The following is a 21,031-nucleotide window of genomic DNA, read 5'->3' on the forward strand; positions in this document are numbered from 1 at the left end:
CAACAGATGCAAATCATTAAACCGCGCGTGAAAACTAACGAAACGATGACGTGACCCATCTGCTGACAAGCAGTACCGTGTTCACTAAATAGACTAATTTACTTGCTACATCATTCGATATAATATCGAACCCTTGGTTCAAATGTAAAGAAACACAGAACATTGTTCCTGATTCGCGCTCATTCGCGGCCTTCGCACCATAGTGGTAAAATGCGTCCAAAATAAGAGAGCCGTAATCTAACATTTAAAAATTCCGGATGGTTCCTAGCAAATATGCAGGTCTGTCATTTAAACACTTCGTTATGACCGTAGTAGCAATTTTTTTTTTTAAAAATTTTGAAAGCTTGCAGTTTATTTAACCGTAAAAAACTTTATTGGTCAGTGTTCTGGGCATTTTAAATTTTTGTATCCATATTTTCTCTTTGAAGGCCCTCTTCATAGTAAAAACAGGTTCTATAACTTAAAGCACTAAAAGGAAAATAATGGGTGGTATTTTTGGACTTACTTCGATAAAAAAGAAAAAAATCAGAAAATTTGCTTGCAAGAGTGTACAACTTGTAGTTGTATCACCCCCCAGAACCTATTTGAGTGGCCAACTTTTTTTTTTTTTTTTTTTTGCATATACTATCGGAGTGCAGGCACAATTTTTTGAGCTTGAAGATCTGTCCCGATGGATGAATTTTATTGGTGATTTTTTCGAAATTTCTCGTCATATCTAATATGATTCTTGTGTAAAATTTCACGGACTTTCATTTAGAAAAAAAGCATTTTTTCGCTACGACGCGCTTTTCTTGCAGAAGAAAACCCATTTTTGATCACAGGGCGAGCTATTTAGAGGCAAAAGTAAAAAAATCGATTTTTCGGTAAAAACGTCCCCGGCGGAGGTTCTAGAAATGCTCCAATCGGTCTGAAACTTTACAGGAATTTTTTTTTTTTTTATGTATTGGCACCTATTGGAAACCGGGGAGCTGAACTTTTCCAACTTTTTTTTTAGCATACAAATAAGCCGCACCCTATTGTCACCTCCTGGTGCTCCGTCTTATGTTGTCGGCTTTAAACGCCGCCCATTTCTACCGTGCTAAGGAAGCTGATTGTTAAAATTATTAAACTTATAAGACAGAGGGAAAATGGAGTGATCTTATTGGTTGAAATAGGTGGTTATTGTTGGTTATTGAGGGGAACAATGATGCACTATTTTTGGGGTCTCTCACGGGTTGCTGTTAGCCTATTACTTACCTCCATGTCCACTGCAACCTCCTGCTTCCATTGATAGGATCGCTCTCTTTTCCCTTCGTCTTATTTGTCTACCAATTTCAGCTATCAGCCCGCAGGTTTGCATAATGAGTACCACCCTATTCTCAGATGCACATCTCCGTACCTTCACACTATACTACGTTTTGCAATAAGGAAGGACTATTTCTGGCTCTAGAAATAATGCATGTATCATTTGTTTCTCTACAGGGTGATCCAAAAGTCCCTTCCACCCCCCTCTAACTGTATACCTAATTGAGGTAAAGATTTGAAACTTGGGGGATATTCCTAGGTCAAAGGGAGCTACTTTTTGGTCCCCCTAAAATTTTCAGGGGGGCCTCCTTTAGGGGGGCAACGGCCCCCAACTTTTAATTTTCAAATGGGAAGACCCCCTTTGTGATAGCTCGTTTGAAAGACATAAAAAAAGAAAACTTTTCGCGCAAACCCGAAGTCAACATCTCAAACCGTTTCAAAATGGCGGCCGGTTAAAGTTCAAAATAGCCGAAAATTCACATCGGTTATTTGTCGATGGATTTGCGCGAAAATAGGTATGTATGGGTATTTTGACACGAGAAAAACGAATTTGATGTTAGATTTTCAAAAAACCAAAATTTCCAAAATGGCCGCCGGTTAAAGTTTAAAATGGCCGAAAATTGTCACCTCGGTTTTTTGCTGATGGATTTGCCTAAAACTTGGAATTTGAGAGTATTTTGGCATAAGATAAACAAATTTGAACTTGAATTTCTGAAAAAATCAATTTTTGGTCATTTTGAACTCTAACCGGCGGCCATTTTGGAAATTTTGTTTTTTTTTTAAAATCTAACGTCAAATTCCGCTTTCCGCCTGTGTGAGCTTTAACCTGTTGCAAACTTTTGCCAGAGCAAAAATAAGATTGTTTCTCATGGAAAGTGTCTCAACAATCACGATGAGCGCATCGGCAAGGTCTGAAATGCACTTCTTACTCCACAATTTGCATAAGAAAGCGTTTTTTCGAGCTTCCCGCTTCAAAAACGATACCATGGCACAGGTGAACATTTCGTTAGAGGAGTCATTCCATCCAATCCCTGCTCACAAGGACAATACGCAATATTTAACACAGCCGACGCCAATCCGCCAAAACACATGTGACGGCACCACCCACACACACACACATGTGACGGGGGGTGTGATTCTAACCACCTCATAACAATCTGCGTGTTAACATTCATATTTTGCTCGCGTTGATAGATATCCGCCTCGATTGACCTCGTGCTCTCCTCAACTTGCGCGCGGCAGCATCGTCCATGTTGAGCAGGGAAAGAATGGAACGACTCCTCTAATGAAATGTTCACCTGTGCTGTTGTATCCTTTTTAAAGCGGGAAGCTTAAAAAAACGAGTATTTCTTACGCAGATTGTGAAGTTAGGAGTGCATTTCAGAGTTTGCCGATGCGCTCGTCGTGATTTTTGAGACATTGTCGATGAGGAAAACCTCTTATTTTTGCTCTAGCAAAAGTTTGCAACAGGCCCATTTCGCCATAGTAGACTCCCCGCTCCAAGTCGCTAAGACGCATTTCGTAATGAGGGCACAACTTCGTGTTTCCACTGGCACGTAAGGTCCCGGGTATTTGAGTTTCCTGTATCCGGCGCAAGCCCATTGCTTTCCGCTAGGAATCACTAGAACGAGGAAAATTATTCTCGTTTGGACTTCATTTTGCAATTAGGAACTATTACTTTCTGAAGCGCACAGGTGCACAGTAGCGCATCTAGGTACATGTATATGTATACAGATACCTAGATGCGCTCATGGATGATCAGATAGTAATAGTTCCTAATTGCAAAATGAAGTCCAAATTGCTCCAAATTCTCTCCAAATTCTGCATCCAATGCTCTGGCAAAAGTTTGCAACAGGTTAAAGCTCACACAGGCGGAAAGCGGAATTTGACGTTAGATTTTAAAAAAAAAACAAAATTTCCAAAATGGCCGCCGGTTAGAGTTCAAAATGACCAAAAATTGATTTTTTCAGAAATTCAAGTTCAGATGGAATGACTCCTCTAACGAAATGTTCACCTGTGCCATGGTATCGTTTTTGAAGCGGGAAGCTCGAAAAAACGTTTTCTTATGCAAATTGTGGAGTAAGAAGTGCATTTCAGACCTTGCCGATGCGCTCATCGTGATTGTTGAGACACTTTCCATGAGAAACAATCTTATTTTTGCTCTAGCAAAAGTTTGCAACAGGTTAAAGCTCACTCAGGCGGAAAACAAGCCGCTACCTCCGGACAAGGGCAAGGCTATGCCAGGTCAATAGCTCTGAGCCAGCCGAACTGAGGCTCAGCATCAGCCTGTAACGCCCTGCTAACGACCGACCGACACCCTTATCGAACAATATACGAATTAGCGAATAACAACCACAATATCAACACCAACGGCGGCTTTCCGCAAACGGCTGGAGTTCAACGGGTCACACCCCCATGGAAGCCATAGAGACACACTCCAACACGTCGTTCTAGAGTCTTGCCCTCCCCAACTATTAAATGACAGCTCACAATCAGTTCGCATCTGGCTGTGGCCTGGGTTTCAAATTCGGACTTATCAATTTTCGTCGTAAGAAAGACTCAAACTGCAAGATGCAGGTGGACTGCGAGAAACTGGGATTACAGGTCCCAACCTCTTCATGAACACGCTTCTCAAGAAGGACCTCCCTTTTTGGACAGTGGAAGGTACCTTAGGTCATAATTTATATAGAACTTACCTTTGAACCCCACGCACGTCACGTTGCTGGGAAAATTAGACGTCTGTTATTGGTTCTGCGGGAGTTTGTCTCCCGCAGAGAGGCTAATTTCAGGTGCCTCTTTGGTATCCAAAAGGGGCCAATCCTGTCAGTTCCTACATATGCCGCTGAGGACTGAGGGCATAGGTGCAGGATTTCCCCTGTGGCCCGGCCCTTACACTCCGCCCAGAAATCCTACATTATTGGCGTTTCTGCCGCATACGCCACAACATCCGCTGCACCACTCCAAGTGGCAGTCGGAGTGCTACTGCCAAGCATGGTCGTTCAGGCTCTCGATGCGCAGAGGATCGCATTAGCCTGAAGCAGGGGGTGGTCAAACTCTTTGGCGTGGATATCGTTCTCTCCAATAGTTCCACCACGATCAATTGGCGAGTGAAAACGGACCACGTTACAACCGAAGCATGGCCGAAGGTTTAGGAAGCTGAGTTTCGGGGTAGAACAATGTTCGAGCTCTGCCCAAGGATCGGCGCGAGATTTTACCTCAAGATTTAGATGGGCCTTGCCCACCTGGGTGTGATGGACGAAGGTCCGAAGCGAGTAAATGAAGAAATTGGGAGCCAGGGTTGTCGCGCTTCAGACGAATTCCTCATCCGAGTACTCAGACTCACTGGACACGCCTGACAGTGGGACGAAAAGGTGTCAAAACGGGACATTCGCACATTAGACGATAATTTTTCGCCGATCTTCTCAAACCTTGACATTTTCGGTCTTTTTGGGAAAAGGAATCCAATGTTATGTTCAGAATTTGGTTCATTGTGACAATCCCGCCAAAAAATTGTGTTGCCAAGTCTCTGTTTTAATCTATTTGATAAACAGATTAGCATGATTATGGTAGAGATTTAACGCGCGTGCCGTTTGCTTTTTTTCATTGAAAAAGAAAATGAATTCACTGATCCTGAAATCAAAAAATGCTTCTATTAAGAATAAACACCCCCCCCCCCCCACCATCTTCTTACCTATCGAAAACCGCAGCGATATTTGACTATAGGGGAATGAGTTCATCAATGGGCAGACATTAAAAGTGAATCCGAAAATCATAAACGAATAAGTTGCTCCCAAATATTATCATTCTTTGACACAGATGCTGTTTTTTCCCCGTTTTTTTTTCAAGGACTTTTCTTCTTCCGTTTTTGAGCGTCACTTTCTAAAATCTTGATTATACGAAAAATGCATCAGACACTCAAAAGTTTCAATCTTGAGATGCCAAGGCAAAATTCCATACTTTAGAAACTCCGAGCTTCTTAGGGGTCTTTTCTGCACTTCTGAGATATCGTCCATAAGAATGAGGATTTATTGCCACTTAATATATTGCAAATTTTCCCATCGAACATGGTGGAATACAAATCATGGGACACTGTCAAACCGTCTACTTCGGTTAAAATTAAATTTTTAATGTCAGCCTCGATTCTAAGCACCACCGTTTCCATCGCGACATCATCCGATTCTTGTTGTTGTTTGTTCTACAAATTAAAAATAAAAAATCGGTCTATAAAAAAAGACGATATTGATCCGTATCCTAGATATCAGATGAGCATCGCAGCAAGCTGATGAGCAACGCAGCGGCGCGGCGGCTAGCAACATAGCCCGTTGCACTCAACCTCAAACCTCAACCGTCAATTGGCCTGTGAAAGCGCTCGATTTTAAGCAAACCGCGCTCATGTTTTCCCTTGTAACTTCCAAAGTCGGAAGAAGTCGGATGAAAACTAATGTGCTTCTGAAAGCTAAGGATACGTAGAATCTCGATTTGCAAACCGTTTCTTGGACAAGTCTGGACATTTTTTTAAAACTCTAATTGAAGTTTGAATTTTAGTTTTTTGACTTGCCGATTTTGAATTCACTCTGTGACCCCCAGGAAGTAAAAAGTAATCATCACCAAAGACGTAAACGAATAGTCTATGTTTGCATTCAATTGTTAAAACAAAAAATTGCATTTAAAATCATCTCGGAAGCTAGAGGAGCAAAATTTGTATACGTGCGCTTTTGCCTCTTTTTTTTCATCTTACCGAAACACGCGTTTCTCTACGGCTGTCATTTGAATATTCCTCAATTAAATTGTTAAAATCTTCGTTATTCTGGAGGTTTAGACCCTCCAGGTAACTTCTACACCTTTGGTTCTTGCTTTTAATGATTTTCATTTTTACCGTGAATGTCCCGTTTCTGTAATGGGCTCGTCCCAATGTGCGCCTCTCGCTCTAGCACCACGTCCACGACGAACCTGTGCCAACCGCACAGACCACAGGATCCTCAGCGGAGGAAGGATAAAACCGTGGCGCTAACAGTCGCTACCGGCCGGCCTGTAGCGCAAGTGATAGGCGCGATGGATAGTCCCAGCGCGGTCCCGCCCCGCGTTTTTTGTATTAGTAGTAACGCTTAGAGCCGAGCAAACCAACTCTCAAGAGATGGACTCGTTGAAAAGCTGACTGCTCTTACTAATACGGGAAGGAGCAGACCAAGCCCTACGTGGAAGCTGCTCTAAAATATAGGGCGTCCGCCGCCCGTAGTGAAATTCTTGTCACCCGCCCCCTGTAGTCACCCCTGAGAGGGTGAAGCGGCTGGCATCGGCGATAAGGGGGGGGGGGGGTTGGTCGTGTGATTGGAGTTGTTCCGCCGATACGGTGAGGGATCCTCATTTCAACCCATAGGCAAGGTAGGTAAGTCGTTGTATGAGCAAAAAGCTTACGCGGCTTCGAACCTCTCTTAGGTATGTAGGCACAACAAGAACGAGGATTTCAAGATGCGGAGACTTCGTCAACCACAGTCTCCACGTGTCTGTCTCCAAGTGAGAGAGGGAAGGTCAGGGTTGTGGACAAGCTGTATTGGCTGTACGAGCAGGGGTATGAAGCGATCAACCAAATGGAGTTCTGACGGAGTCAGCACAGTTAGTCGGAGTGCTGGTGTCGGTCGGTTCTAGTATTTTTATTTCAGGACTTGCTAGAAAGGATTTAGAAAAGGAAGGATGTATAAAGAAGGGGATGGAAAGCGGCAAGAAGGGGGGGGGGAGTGGCGGCGTATAACTTTCGGTAGTGATGGGAGTGGGGCGGAGTGATACCAGCTGAGGTAGGCATGTAGGGAGGGCATGGGGAGAAGGGTTAAATAGAGCCCAGCCAAAGATGGGAACACTAAACTCGGAGGGAGGCTCGGGGTCAGGAAAAGGACTAAAACTCCCAAGGTAGTGGGGAGACTCGAAAGGGGGAAGGAGAAGAGAGAGAGGGAGTAGAGCCACTTGACCAAATTGGACACTCCGGAAGATCCCGAGCCAAAGATGTAAAGTTGGGGCAATCCGAAGTATAGGTATGGGAGGGAGAAATAGAAGCAAGAGGAGAGTAAAGGAAAGGAGGGGAGGAGAAGGAACAGGTACGGACCTGGAAGGTGGAACGTAGGATTTTTGCATCTCCAAAGAGAGAGTGATTTACCGTGTGAAGGGACAAGGAAGGGACGGGAAAGGGAAGGACAGGGAGGGATAACTTAATGAGGGAGGATACCGCTGCTAGGGTGTCGCGGGCCCCTGCCAGTGGGAGGGGATTTTGCCACAAAACGGTCGTTTTTGGGGTCGCTCTTTTATTTCAGAAGCCTCCGTTATAATTTATTATGTGACGAATTAAACATCAAAATTTGCAGATTTAGTTCAACATTTCATGTCCGACCTCTCTGGTTGACTGTATCCACTGTGCGACGTTTCCATTATGTAAAGGAAAAATCTTTAAAATTCATAATGGGGTTGTTGCATGGGTGAGGGATTTGAGAATAAAAAATTTATAGTCATAGTACTTTTAACGATAAAAACGATGGTAACGTTCAAAAAGTCAAAAATGAAGTCCTTAAGCCCGAAAAAGCCCGTCAAAGTTCCATCAAATTCAAGTTGAAAATAAACGATTTTCATTGGCTGCAGTACAGTTGGTCAAACTACGCGGGAGTCTCACCTCGCCGCCACTACCCACATCTTGACCGCGTGTTTATCTAGTGGAGGTTAGGTTAGGTTAAGTTCATCTCGAGCTCCGATTGGCTACGATGATGAGCGGACGCTGCCGGAAAACCCCGAGCAGGGCCGGCTGCTGCGCACCGCCGAGCGGCTCCTTCGCTCTGTGAAGAAATTGGGAAAGGAGCGATTTTTAACTCACTCTCCGACCCAGAAATCGTCGTGAAGAGCCAAAAACCCAGTCCGTAATTGATTCATCTTATCTCCAGGTATCCATCAAGATAAAAAAAAATGAGATTAATCGGAAAACTCGATTTTTCCTGATTTTTTAAAAAGACTCATATTAGCTCGCAGTTTAGATAGCAAAAACCCGTGGACATGCGTTGTGACGTCAGAGTCACGTGATTTCGAGGCGCGGGAAAGAACCCCGTTTCAAATCGTTTCTCAACTTTCGACGCTTTTTCTCCATGTTCCAATCATCAGAAATTTTTTAAAAAAATACCTTAACAATCAGCACACCACCAACTTGTAGAAACTGAATTAAAAAAAAAATGCATGCAACAACCCCATTCCGCTGCGTTTCCTCCGAATTCGATGAACTTTTTTTAAAAATAATTTACTCCTAATGGAGATGTTGCATTTTTGAGGAATTTGCGATTTGACCGTAGATTCTTATGTAAAAGTTCGCGAGAAACAGGATGGTACCACTGGTTTTCTCTGAAATCAACTCCCAAGCTCCAAAAAAGCTCTCAAGTTGAGGCCAAAATGGAGGGGATATCCCACCCTACCCTGAGAGTCCACCTCTACATCAAGACAAACTCTCCATGCAAAGATAGGGAGCAATTACATCAGCAGGATTGCCACTTTATTTGGGGACTCCAAAACTGAAAACACGGCAACCCTGCTAATGTATTTGCTCCCTATCTTTGCATGGAGAGTTTGTCTTGATGTAGACGTGGACTCTCAGGGTAGGGTGGGATATCCCCTCCATATTGGCCTCAACTTGAGAGCTTTTTTTGAGCCTGGGAGTTGATTTCAGAGGAAACCAGTGGCACCATCGTGTTTCTCGCGAACTTTTACATAAGAATCAACGGTCAAATCGCAAATTCTTCACACATGCAACATCTCCATTGAAGCTTTCCAGTGGTGTACCTAGGTCCAGTAGAACGACGGTTCAGTAGAGAATTCCTGCAAAGAACTGTCAAAACCGCGTAAGTGCCACCTAGTGCTGAGTAGACCCATTGACTCACACTCCATTAAAGAGTAAAATTTTAAACAAAACGCTCATCGAATTTGGGTAAAATGCAGCCGAGTTGTGGATTTTTAAAGATCTCCACTTCAAATGGCAACGTCGCAACCCGGAAGCCTGAGCTAAAAAATCTGTCCAATTCAGATGTCTGACTACTCCTTACAATCAATGGACCATACGAGAGTCCTTTCGCACGATGAACTGAAAGCCGTGCAGTTCTGTCAGTGATTTCCGATTGTGTAAAACCGGCTTTGACTAACTTTGAGCGGTGGTACCTCGGATTTGAAATTCCAGAATTCGATCGCAAATCCCTTCGACTCCATATTTCTGTATTCTATTTGTAATCTCGTTATGAATTGTGTTTGAATCTTGTGATGGATAATGAATTGTATTTGTGTCTGGAAAAATGAAAAGAAAACCCACGAAAGAGTGGCGGTGAAGGTGGGAAGGTCTGCAGACTTGGAGCATGACTTCTTAGGTATTCTTCTTCTGGGCTCTTTAAGCAATCCTGGATCTTTTTCGGCGTTTGTTATAAAGATAGCAAACTCCAAGATTGTATATCAGAATGTGGAAATGATTTGTGAAAATCATAATTGCACGAGTCCATTTAGTATTATATTTTCTTGAAAAACTTATTTTTATCCTTATCATCTTCTTTCTTTTCAGCACTTTTGTTTGTCCAACTGAAATAATCGCCTTCTCCGACCGTATTGATGAATTTCGTAAAATCGGATGTGAAGTTGTTGCAGCCTCAACTGACAGTCATTTCAGTCATCTGGCCTGGGTAAACACTCCGCGGAAGCAAGGAGGATTGGGAGAAATGAGTATTCCACTTTTGGCTGACAAGTCTGGGAAAATTGCACGTGAATATGGCGTCCTTAACGAAGAAACTGGAATCCCTTACCGAGGATTATTCATCATTGACGGGAAAGGAAACTTACGTCAAATTACCATCAATGATTTGCCCGTTGGTCGCTCAGTTGATGAAACCCTCCGTCTTGTCCAGGCTTTCCAGTATACAGACATTCATGGAGAAGGTGAGCCACCGAAACTTTTTAAATTTTGTTTGTTGCTGGTGTGGGTGTGTGGGTGTTTTTCTTTGGGGGGGTGTGTTTATAATAAAAATGACCTTTTGATGACTAGTAAAGGTTTAACGTTTACTGTTTACAGTCATACATTTTGATTGGACACATTTAAGCACAGGGTTCCTATCTTTGCTCAATACAACATACAGAAATTGTGAGAGCATCAAGAAATGAAATATATTTTTAAGTTGGTTTAATTTGATAACTTCTCAGAGAGTTGATCACACATAGTTCGAATCATCCAAACTTCTGGGAGAGTTGATCAAATAAAGGTCGAATCTCCCATTTTTTCTCAGCCTAGTTTCGACAGAAGCAAGTGCGAGAAGAAAGAGGGGGGGATGCAAGAAACATGAGATTCCTAAGACGGATGGAAATGTTTAGTGGAGTCGCTTAGGGTCTAAGATCACCCTGACAGTTCAAATTAGGCAACCAACATGAAACTTGGTGAAAATGTGGTTTGAGGTACCTACCTAGAACGGAAATCAATCGGGACCCAAGCTGGATCTTCCATGGTTCCTCGTATTTTGGCCGCCATTTCCCAAGACGGTCATCTTAAGCTGATTTCCATTGTTATCTCATTTTTCAGGCGTTCTAACTTACCTATTAACATGAAATTTGACAGGAATATATAGTCCGAGAGCCAGACGACTTTGAGTGACAAACTCGGGATACATGTTTTGACCCCCTAAACCGATAGCCTTGCATGCACAGAAACGGAAAGGACCCTACAACAAAACGGCCAAATCGGCCTAAACACGGAATCGTACGATTTTCTCAGGGATGATAGAGGGTCTTCCCAGACACTCAAAACTGGTCATATTTTTTGCCTAACCCCCAGGGAAAAGGGGGGAGAGGGGGTCAAAGTCAAAACCTTTAAATTAGCATAACTTCTCAACGGTTTGTCGTAGAAAGATGATCTTGGTGTCAAAATTCCCAGAAAAATGAGAGCTTTCAGAATATATGTATGAAATTAATTAAATTTTAAAATTTGACCCACTTTTGGGGCATTTTACAAGGTCCCCCTTTCGTAAATTTTCGTTTTTTGAGATTTTCGGTTGTTTGGTTCGCACGGATCAAAACAAAAACAATTTCAAATGAAAGTAGAGCGTTTAAGCTTTAAAACAAGCCCAGGATAATCTTGGGGAAACGATTAGAAGCGGAGTTATGAGTCTTCAAAGTTGACGCGGCGCGCGGGAACCTTGTATGTTCCGAGTCTCAAGGTCACCTGCGCGCCCCGGATTGCCTGCAGGTTGCAAGTTTTTGTGTTTTTATGCTTCTGTAGGTCATTTTTAATGTAAATCATTCAATGAAGATAGTTTAATCAGAATTTTTTAATTTTACACAATGGGCCTTCGGCGAGGTACACCACATTAACGTCAAAAAATTTTAACTGCGTTTCAAATAGCCCCCTCAAGAATAACTGAGACTTGTCTTGAAGCTCAAAGCTCGTCTGCTTCTACGAGAAACTATTTGGCTTTACCAAGTGAGTTCCGTCAAGCGCTGTAGCTTATAGCTCAATTAAAAAATTTTAAAATTAGGGGTACCCCAAAATTTGGCATCAATGGGTTGTAATTTCTAAATGGTTCAGTTCTGTATGGAGCATATGTATATTTGAACTGAGGGTCCATGGTTTCTTCTAAATTATAAGAGCAGAATCGTCATCGTCAGCAAATGTTTAATGAGGTATGATGGACATAATGGTTGATACTCTAAGCCCCCTCTCGCTCCTCCCGTAAAATTAAAAAATTTCGATTATTCTATCTTCATTGAATGATTTACATTAAAAATGACCCACAGAAGCATAAAAACACAAAAACTTGCAACCTGCAGGCAATTCGGGGCGCGCAGGTGACCTTGAGACTCGGAACATACAAGGTTCCCGCGCGCCGCGTCAACTTTGAAGACTCATAACTCCGCTTCTAATCGTTTCCCCAAGATTATCTTGGGCTTGTTTTAAAGCTTAAACGCTCTACTTTCATTTGAAATTGTTTTTGTTTTGATCCGTGCGAACCAAACAACCGAAAATCTCAAAAAACGAAAATTTACGAAAGGGGGACCTTGTAAAATGCCCCAAAAGTGGGTCAAATTTTGAAATTTAATTAATTTCATACATATATTCTGAAAGCTCTCATTTTTCTGGGAATTTTGACACCAAGATCATCTTTCTACGACAAACCGTTGAGAAGTTATGCTAATTTAAAGGTTTTGACTTTGACCCCCTCTCCCCCCTTTTCCCTGGGGGTTAGGCAAAAAATATGACCAGTTTTGAGTGTTTGGGAAGACCCTCTGTCATCCCTGAGAAAATCGTACGATTCCGTGTTTAGGCCGATTTGGCCGTTTTGTTGTAGGGTCCTTTTTTGTCTGCCGCCCTCTAGCCTGTGCCATCACGCTCATCTAGGCCCTCAAAGTGGTCCAAAAAACACCATCTGGTGACAAACTCCTGACGCTCGGCAGACAAGTCTATTATTCAAGATCATACCCAGGGTGACTAGAAAAACTTTGTCTGCCACCCTCTAGCCTGTGCCATCACCCTCATCTAGGCCCTCAAAGTGGTCCAAAAAACACCATCTGGTGACAAACTCCTGACGCTCGGCAGACAAGTCTATTATTCAAGATCATACCCAGGGTGACTAGAAAAACTTTGTCTGCCACCCTCTAGCCTGTGCCATCACCCTCATCTAGGCCCTCAAAGTGGTCCAAAAAACACCATCTGGTGACAAACTCCTGACGCTTGGCAGACAAGTTTTAGTGCGGTAGCAGATGGACAAAAAAAAGACTCCTGTGTGCAGCTTGTGTAATAAAGTTTGAATGATACATCATTCTCTTCGTTTTTTCGTGTTGAATCCGATTTTCGATGTTGTCAAGTCCAAGAATGATGCTGGTGCCCCCAATTCAAGATGGCGCCCAAATTGGCCGCCCGGGGGTCAAAATTCTAAAATTTGAGAATATTGTCGAGTTTGGTATCCATTTATATGTAATTTTGGTCGTAGAATTCATATCTGGTGTCAAAAAATCATTTCAACCCCTTAGGGACCGTCAAATCCAAGATGGCGGCCAAAATTTCAACTTTAATGATAATTACCCAAGATGCACCTTTCACTGTCGAATGACGTGTCCTCATTCATGTTAATTAGGTCAGAAAACCTACAAGGGAGGTCTACAATGCCACTGCACCCTATGGAGGGCCAGGGTTCACCCCCTCCTACCCCAAATATGGCCGCCGCGGAGGGCATAAATAGTGACATTCTCTCAGAACGTCATAGTAGGTAAACCCCTACCTATGGCACCAAGGGTGCCAGAGTGGTCTTAAATCAAGGATTTTCTGCCTGGTTAGAAAATTCAAGGTCATTAAAAAGCTTAAAGTAAGTGTTGATCTTTTAAATCAATTATGGTAAGATCGCCTATCTTTAATGAAAGCTAGTTTAGTTTAATTCCGCAGATGGGGCCGGTATGGTGATTTTATTTAATATTAATATTTTGATTAAGATGACTAATAGTCTCATTAAGATTTTTTTACTGATTTAGTTTAAGGAGTTTGATAGTATTTAATTCTCCTCTCTCGGCTTCCTATGTAATTTGAGGCGTAAATTCCAAATTTCAAGTCATAAATCGCAAATTTGAGACTTGCAATGGCTTATACCCTATATGGGGCCAGGAGAACCCCCTCAACCCCCTCTTCTTTCTAATATGGCTGCCATGGGGGGCATAAATAGTGAAATTCTCTCAGGACGTCATGTGAGGTGTCGATTCTTATGTAAGTAGAGGCGTAGATTCCGAATTTCAAGTCGGAAATCGGAAATTAGAGGTCTAGAATGCCATTACACCCTACGGGGGGCCAGGAGCAGCCCCCTACCCTCTTCAAAACGGTCGCCGGGGGGGCATAGTTGCAGTGAAATTCTCTCAAAGTGGCATGTGAGGTGTCGATTCTCATGTAAGTAGAGGCGTAGATTCCGAATTCCAAGTCGGAAATTGCAAATTGGTGGTCTGGAATGCCATTTCACCTTAGGGGGGGCCAAGAACAACCCCCTTTCCTCTCCAGAACGGCCGCTGGGAGGGGCATACTTATTACATATGCGAAAATTTCAAAGATGGTAGGTACTTTCTTGTCCCTGGTATTTTATTGGCATATAAATATGTTCTACTCCTATTTTTTTGGCCTTTATATGAAGAAAACACTTTTTACGAAAAACAAACATTAAAAAATTAGCTAAAATTCTTTTTTTTTTGGGAATTTCTACCCTTTATCAAACGCACGACTGTCTCCCGCATTGCGACCAAAGACATACTGACACTATATAGGGTTCCTAGCTTGCATTGTTACAACTCAAAGAGTAAACCGTTATTTGAGAACTTGCATATCATGAAATACTGTAATACGTTTCTTCATCTTCATTGTAAATAAATAAATAGAAGACAGTTATAATTCGTTCACAAGCGGATAAGAACGTTCGAAAAAGGTTACTCACGACCGTCACAGCTAGACTCTAGAGATAAATGCTCCTACCAAACTGTTTGTAAGTAGCGCAACTGGAATCCGGTCGGCGTCGGTGATGCCCAGGGATGCCCTGAAGTGGGACAAAGTATTTATCATTACCAGGTTGAAGTTTTTGGTGAATCGCAACAATATTAGTTGGCAAGTAATAATTCTGTTTACTTGGGAACTCACGACCGTCACGCTAGTTTTTTTTTTATTTGGAAATGTTTTTCATTAAAATCATGCTTGCCATGTGTTGAAAGGCATATCCTTATGAGTTTGTACAGGCAAAACTGTATTAAGAAAAATATCCGATAACATTGGGACCATGTACGTTTTCAGATCCCAGAAATCGTCCAGAATTAAGAAAACACATAAATTCCAAGGGAAATTATGAACTTGATTTATCGACTTTTTTCACCCTGAAATGTCCGCTATTCCAATATTCGCCCACATAGGAACAGTGAAATTCTCTCAAAGCGGCATGGTAGGTGTCGATTTGTTTTTAATCTGAGGCGTGGATTTCGAATTTCAAGTCAAAAAATGTAAATATCCCATATAGTGACGAAAATACTTAAATATGGCAACCGCTTTGGCCTACATTTTGGACTAAAAATGCTGCTTGGGTTCATTTTTGTCGAAAGAGCTGGAACTGAATTGGTGATTTTAATGGTAATTCACAAATTTCACGCGTATTCTTTTTCTATGTACGCAAAGGACTCAGATGGGAGTCTGTTTTTTTCATCTTTAAAAATTCCCACAAAAATATAATTTATTTGCCGACGAAGTATGTATCTGCATTCAAAGTTCCCATGTTATTGTTTATGCACGCACTCAGTTTAATTGCAATTGAAACAACTTGACAATTGAGTGCTTTTTGTAGCGCAGGATTTCGTCTCCTAGTAGAAGCTACACCTACAGTTTCCTGCGTTATCTGCAACAAAACGCACGCTCCTGCTAGAAGAAAATCGATTACAAAAAGAACCATCTATTATCCAGTTATCTAATAATGAAAGACCCACAAACCAATATGAATCCTCTGCGTACATTTGAAAAAGAACACCGGTGAAATATGTCAAACACCATTAAATTATCCGATTCATTTCCAGCTCTTTCGACATAAATGAACCCAACCCAAGATGCATTCTTTATTCCAAGATGGGGGCCAGAGCGATAGCCATGCTTAAGTATTTTTGTCACTTTGAGATATTGACGATTTCTGACTTGAAAGTCGGAATCTACGCCTCAACTGACATGAGAATCGACACCTCACATGCCACTTTGAGAGAATTTCACTGCAACTATGCCCCCCCGGCGACCGTTTTGAAGAGGGTAGGGGGCTGCTCCTGGCCCCCCCGTAGGGTGTAATGGCATTCTAGACCTCTAATTTACGATTTCCGATTTGGAATTCGGAATCTACGCCTCTACTTACATAAGAATCGACACCTCACATGACGTCCTGAGAGAATTTCACTATTTATGCCCCCCATGGCAGCCATATTAGAAAGAAGAGGGGGTTGAGGGGGTTCTCCTGGCCCCATATAGGGTATAAGCCATTGCAAGTCTCAAATTTGCGATTTATGACTTGAAATTTGGAATTTACGCCTCAAATTACATAGGAATCGACACCTACTATGACGTTCTGAGAGAATGTCACTATTTATGCCCTCCGCGGCGGCCATATTTGGGGTAGGAGGGGGTGAACCCTGGCCCTCCATAGGGTGCAGTGGCATTGTAGACCTCCCTTGTAGGTTTTCTGACCTAATTAACATGAATGAGGACACGTCATTCGACAGTGAAAGGTGCATCTTGGGTAATTATCATTAAAGTTGAAATTTTGGCCGCCATCTTGGATTTGACGGTCCCTAAGGGGTTGAAATGATTTTTTGACACCAGATATGAATTCTACGACCAAAATTACATATAAATGGATACCAAACTCGACAATATTCTCAAATTTTAGAATTTTGACCCCCGGGCGGCCAAATTGGGCGCCATCTTGAATTGGGGGCACCAGCATCATTCTTGGACTTGACAACATCGAAAATCGGATTCAACACGAAAAAACGAAGAGAATGATGTATCATTCAAACTTTATTACACAAGCTGCACACAGGAGTCTTTTTTTGTCCATCTGCTACCGCACTAAAACTTGTCTGCCAAGCGTCAGGAGTTTGTCACCAGATGGTGTTTTTTGGACCACTTTGAGGGCCTAGATGAGGGTGATGGCACAGGCTAGAGGGTGGCAGACAAAGTTTTTCTAGTCACCCTGGGTATGATCTTGAATAATAGACTTGTCTGCCGAGCGTCAGGAGTTTGTCACCAGATGGTGTTTTTTGGACCACTTTGAGGGCCTAGATGAGGGTGATGGCACAGGCTAGAGGGTGGCAGACAAAGTTTTTCTAGTCACCCTGGGTATGATCTTGAATAATAGACTTGTCTGCCGAGCGTCAGGAGTTTGTCACCAGATGGTGTTTTTTGGACCACTTTGAGGGCCTAGATGAGCGTGATGGCACAGGCTAGAGGGCGGCAGACAAAAATTTTCCGTTTCAGTGCATGCAAGGGGCAGTCGATTATTTAGTCGATTCAGTCGATTTAGGAGGTCAAAACATGTATCCCGAGTTTGTCACTCAAAGTCGTCTGGCTCTCGAACTAATACTTGAGCGTATCTAGAACGAGGAAAAATTGACGTTCAAGTCCATTTGGCCTTTTTACCCTTGTTATTGACCGCCATTCTGAAAACTAGCGGTTTAGCGCCGTTTCTCAGATTTTCATTTTTGCGGCTGTGTTGTAATGAGATGCATGAAATTTGGTAGGAATATGCATAAATATATTGAGAACAAAAATCTATCGAGACCCAAGTTCAGTCGGTCTTTTTTACCCTTGCTAATGGCCGCCATTTTGGAAATAAACAGCCCAGTCCTGCTTCTCCGCGTTTTTCTCAGATTTGCGCGACTGTTTTGCAGCTAGACACGTGAAATTTGGCAGGAATATCCCTAAGTGTGTTTCTAATAGAAATGAATCGAGATCCAAGTTTGGTCACTCATTTCACTGCCAGACGTGACAGCCATCTTGGAAAAAGCGATCTGTTTTGTTCGTGTGTGACGTTGACCACAAGTAAGTTGGAAACACGAAAACGTTGAGACCCTACTTTCGCTGGCCCTTTACCCTTGTTATCAACTGCCATTTTGGAAATAGCAGCCCACTTCCTTAACGCCAGGTGACTGACCTCATTTCCGTATGATTCTCAGGTTTTCGCGGTCGACGATATGCGTTCGCAACTGCAAGTGTGCAGGGTTTAATTTGCAGTGCACTTCTCTCTTCACATGTGATGGGCAGTGTGATTCAAAATGAATTCTGAAAATCATCTAAAACAATCTCTTTTCTTTTACCCGAGGCGAAAGAGTTTGCTACGCAGTTTGACATTCGTTTTGAAGGAGAATATTTTTTTGAGTACACGAAACAAAAAGTATGATTATTTCATCTTTATTTTTGGGGATATTCTGTACAGAACCTACCAGCCATGCAACCGCCAGACTCGGATTTTGCTAATGAATTTTTTTCTCGATCAGACCCCCAAATAATGAACTTCTGCAAAATATTAGGTCTCAAATCGAAAGACTCACTGAGATATGAATTTTTAAAGTGATAAGAATTTCCGAGAAATCAACGTTTCAAACTTCTAAAAAGGAAGGGTCCTTATCCCCAAAAAAATTCACCCCGGGGTCCCCTGGCTCATTTTCGTCGGATTGAAGTGAAAATTTGACATGATGTCAATGACAGTTGGTAGATTTCAGGTCTAAATGTATAAAATGTTCGACTTGACTCATTGATGTGCTGCGCGGTTGATTGTTCGTTACGATTTTGTCTGATTATACTGACAAAACCTTCCCCTCTTCGAATGCCCATAACTTTTGAGCCGCAAGTTATTTTTTGCTGCATTTTTTTTTTTTTTTAATGCTCCTAAGATTATCAGAAAGATGCCTTAAGAACAATTTTGATGACATTTAAGGTCTCAGTACTTTTTTCTTTTACTTTTGTCCTAAAAAGGCCTGAAAAACTAAAAATAACACAAAAATTTTTCCTGCCAAATTTCATGTTTCACGTGTGTGACTGCAAAACAGTCGCGCAAATCTGAGAAAAATGCGGAGAAGCAGGGCTGGGCTGTTTATTTCCAAAACGGCGGCCATTAGCAAGGGTAAAAAAGACAGACTGAACTTGGGTCTCGATAGATTTTTGTTCTCAATATATTTATCTATATTCCTACCAAATTTCATACATCTCATTACAACACAGCCGCAAAAATGAAAATCTAAGAAGCGGCGCTAAACCGCTAGTTTTCAGAATGGCGGTCAATAACAAGGGTAAAAAGGCCAAATGGACTTGAATGTCAATTTTTCCTCGTTCTAGATACGCTCAAGTATATTCCTGCCTTTCATGTTAATAGGTAAGTTAGAACGCCTGAAAAATGAGATAACAATGGAAATTACCTTAAGATGACCGTCTTGGGAAATGGCGGCCAAAATACGAGGAACCATGGAAGATCCAGCTTGGGTCCCGATTGATTTCCGTTCTAGGTACCTCAAACTACATTTTCACCAAGTTTCATGCTGGTAGCCTAGTTAGAATTATTTTGACCCTTGAAGGAATGAAGGATTTGCCGTGATAGGAAAGGTGGTGTGTATTGTAATGAAGAAAGGGAGAGACTAGGACACATGAAGTTGGAAAGAGGTTGAGAGAGTTTTCGATATTCTTAATCATTACCCAATAGTTTTTCAAGTAGGGTCATTTTAAGGAATATGATAGATGGCAAATTGCCAACGAAGGTACTAGATTAGGTCTCTCGGAGAAAATGTGTGTAAAATCATGCACAGGTGGCATTTAGCATGAAATTTCAAGATTCAATTTGCTAGACGATTCTGTTCTGATAGACAAAGATGGCAAATAGAAGTCCCAGAACGTCTGGGCATGATGTAAATGCGACTTTAAATTCAAAGGAAATATTTATAAAAAGAAAATTTTAGGGAGAGGAGGAATACAATTTGTGTTCAGAGGAAATCTGGAGGAGTGAGGACCGCTTGAATAACGTTTAGACCTACACATGATGTAATATTTGCATAGGTTAGGACCTATTGTAAAAACGTTCTGCCATTCTGCAGGCGCTAAAAATTGGCTACAGTAAATTGCAAGCATCCTTTACTCTTGAATACCTTGGATCATTAGTAAGGAAGAAGTAATGAAGTTCGATATTGTGAGGATTCTTTTTTTTTTTTTAAGAATAATCAAGAAATTTCTTCGTGTCCTCAGTTTGTCCTGCTGGATGGAAACCTGGCTCAAAGACCATGAAACCAGACCCAAAAGGATCTCAAGAATACTTCAAAAGTGTTTCTTAAATAACACCTTTATTACAATCTTTGGGTTGGCCAACCGTTATTGTTGTTAATTGATATCCTATACTTGCACTTTTCCTGGTGGAATCTTCTGATCCTCACTATTTCCATTTTTTATACTTAAGGAAGATTGTGGCCCTCTGAGTTTAATCTACAATACTTTCCCGTTTTATTTTCTTACTCTGTCATTTTCTATTGAAATCAACTCTAACAATAAAATAATTATTTTCTCCTTCTGAATTGACTTCTTCTATTCTACCTTCAAAGCTTAAAAATTTCTCAACTTTTGAAAGATGTAAACTTTGTGAAATTTATTGTGTAAATCCGTTATTATGAAAATTTTACTAACAGCCGTTTTTTTAAAGTTGCCTTTACGGAGGTCCAATTCTGAGAAAGGTTTAAATTTTCCATGTGTCAGTTTCTTTCGTAAAGTTTTTGAACCAATTTTTGGTTGATTATAATTTCTAATAAATCAGCATAGTGATATCATTCCCAATAAAGCAGCATAGTGAAACAGCATAAGGATGACTGATGTCACAAATTCATAAGTCAAATTGTATCAAAGGAAGGCTGCGCCCAAGTTTTCTTATGCTGAAAAAAGGCTGACCAAAGTTTCTTTTGAAATTTTCTGTGAATTTTTTTCACGTTTTTAAAGTTAAAATCGCACACAATTGCTGGGAAAATGTTGACCAGTTTCCCTTGCAGAAAATGAAGTATAATACAATTTTTTTAAACGATCTAATTTACGATACTGCTTTCTCATGTTTGAAAGGAAAGGAAAGGAAAAGTTACTTATTACAATATTGATATACAGGATGTCCCAAAAGTCCGTACACCCCCCCCCCCCCGGGTAACTTTTGAACGGTAAGAGATAGAAAAGCGAAACAATGAGACCGTC

The 21,031-nt window shown here is 41.6% G+C and overlaps 1 protein-coding gene across 2 annotated transcripts in view; it reads left to right on the top strand.

The window, feature by feature from the left end:
* The window catches only part of LOC109042078 (peroxiredoxin 2), a 46,343-nt gene extending 25,970 nt beyond the window's left edge, over nt 1-20,373 (top strand). Inside the window, exons 3-4 of one of the 2 annotated variants that reach the window (XM_072296392.1) lie at nt 9,851-10,221; nt 20,021-20,373. In XM_072296392.1, the coding sequence (XP_072152493.1) occupies nt 9,851-10,221; nt 20,021-20,025 (376 nt within the window). In that variant the 3' untranslated portion in view covers nt 20,026-20,373. The remainder of the gene's footprint in view (nt 1-9,850; nt 10,222-20,020) is intronic. The other variant, XM_019058639.2, reaches the window with a different exon arrangement.
* Nucleotides 20,374-21,031: the final 658 nt, after the last annotated feature.

This window comes from Bemisia tabaci, chromosome 2 (assembly GCF_918797505.1).
Source record: "Bemisia tabaci chromosome 2, PGI_BMITA_v3".
Classification (NCBI taxonomy): domain Eukaryota; kingdom Metazoa; phylum Arthropoda; class Insecta; order Hemiptera; family Aleyrodidae; genus Bemisia; species Bemisia tabaci.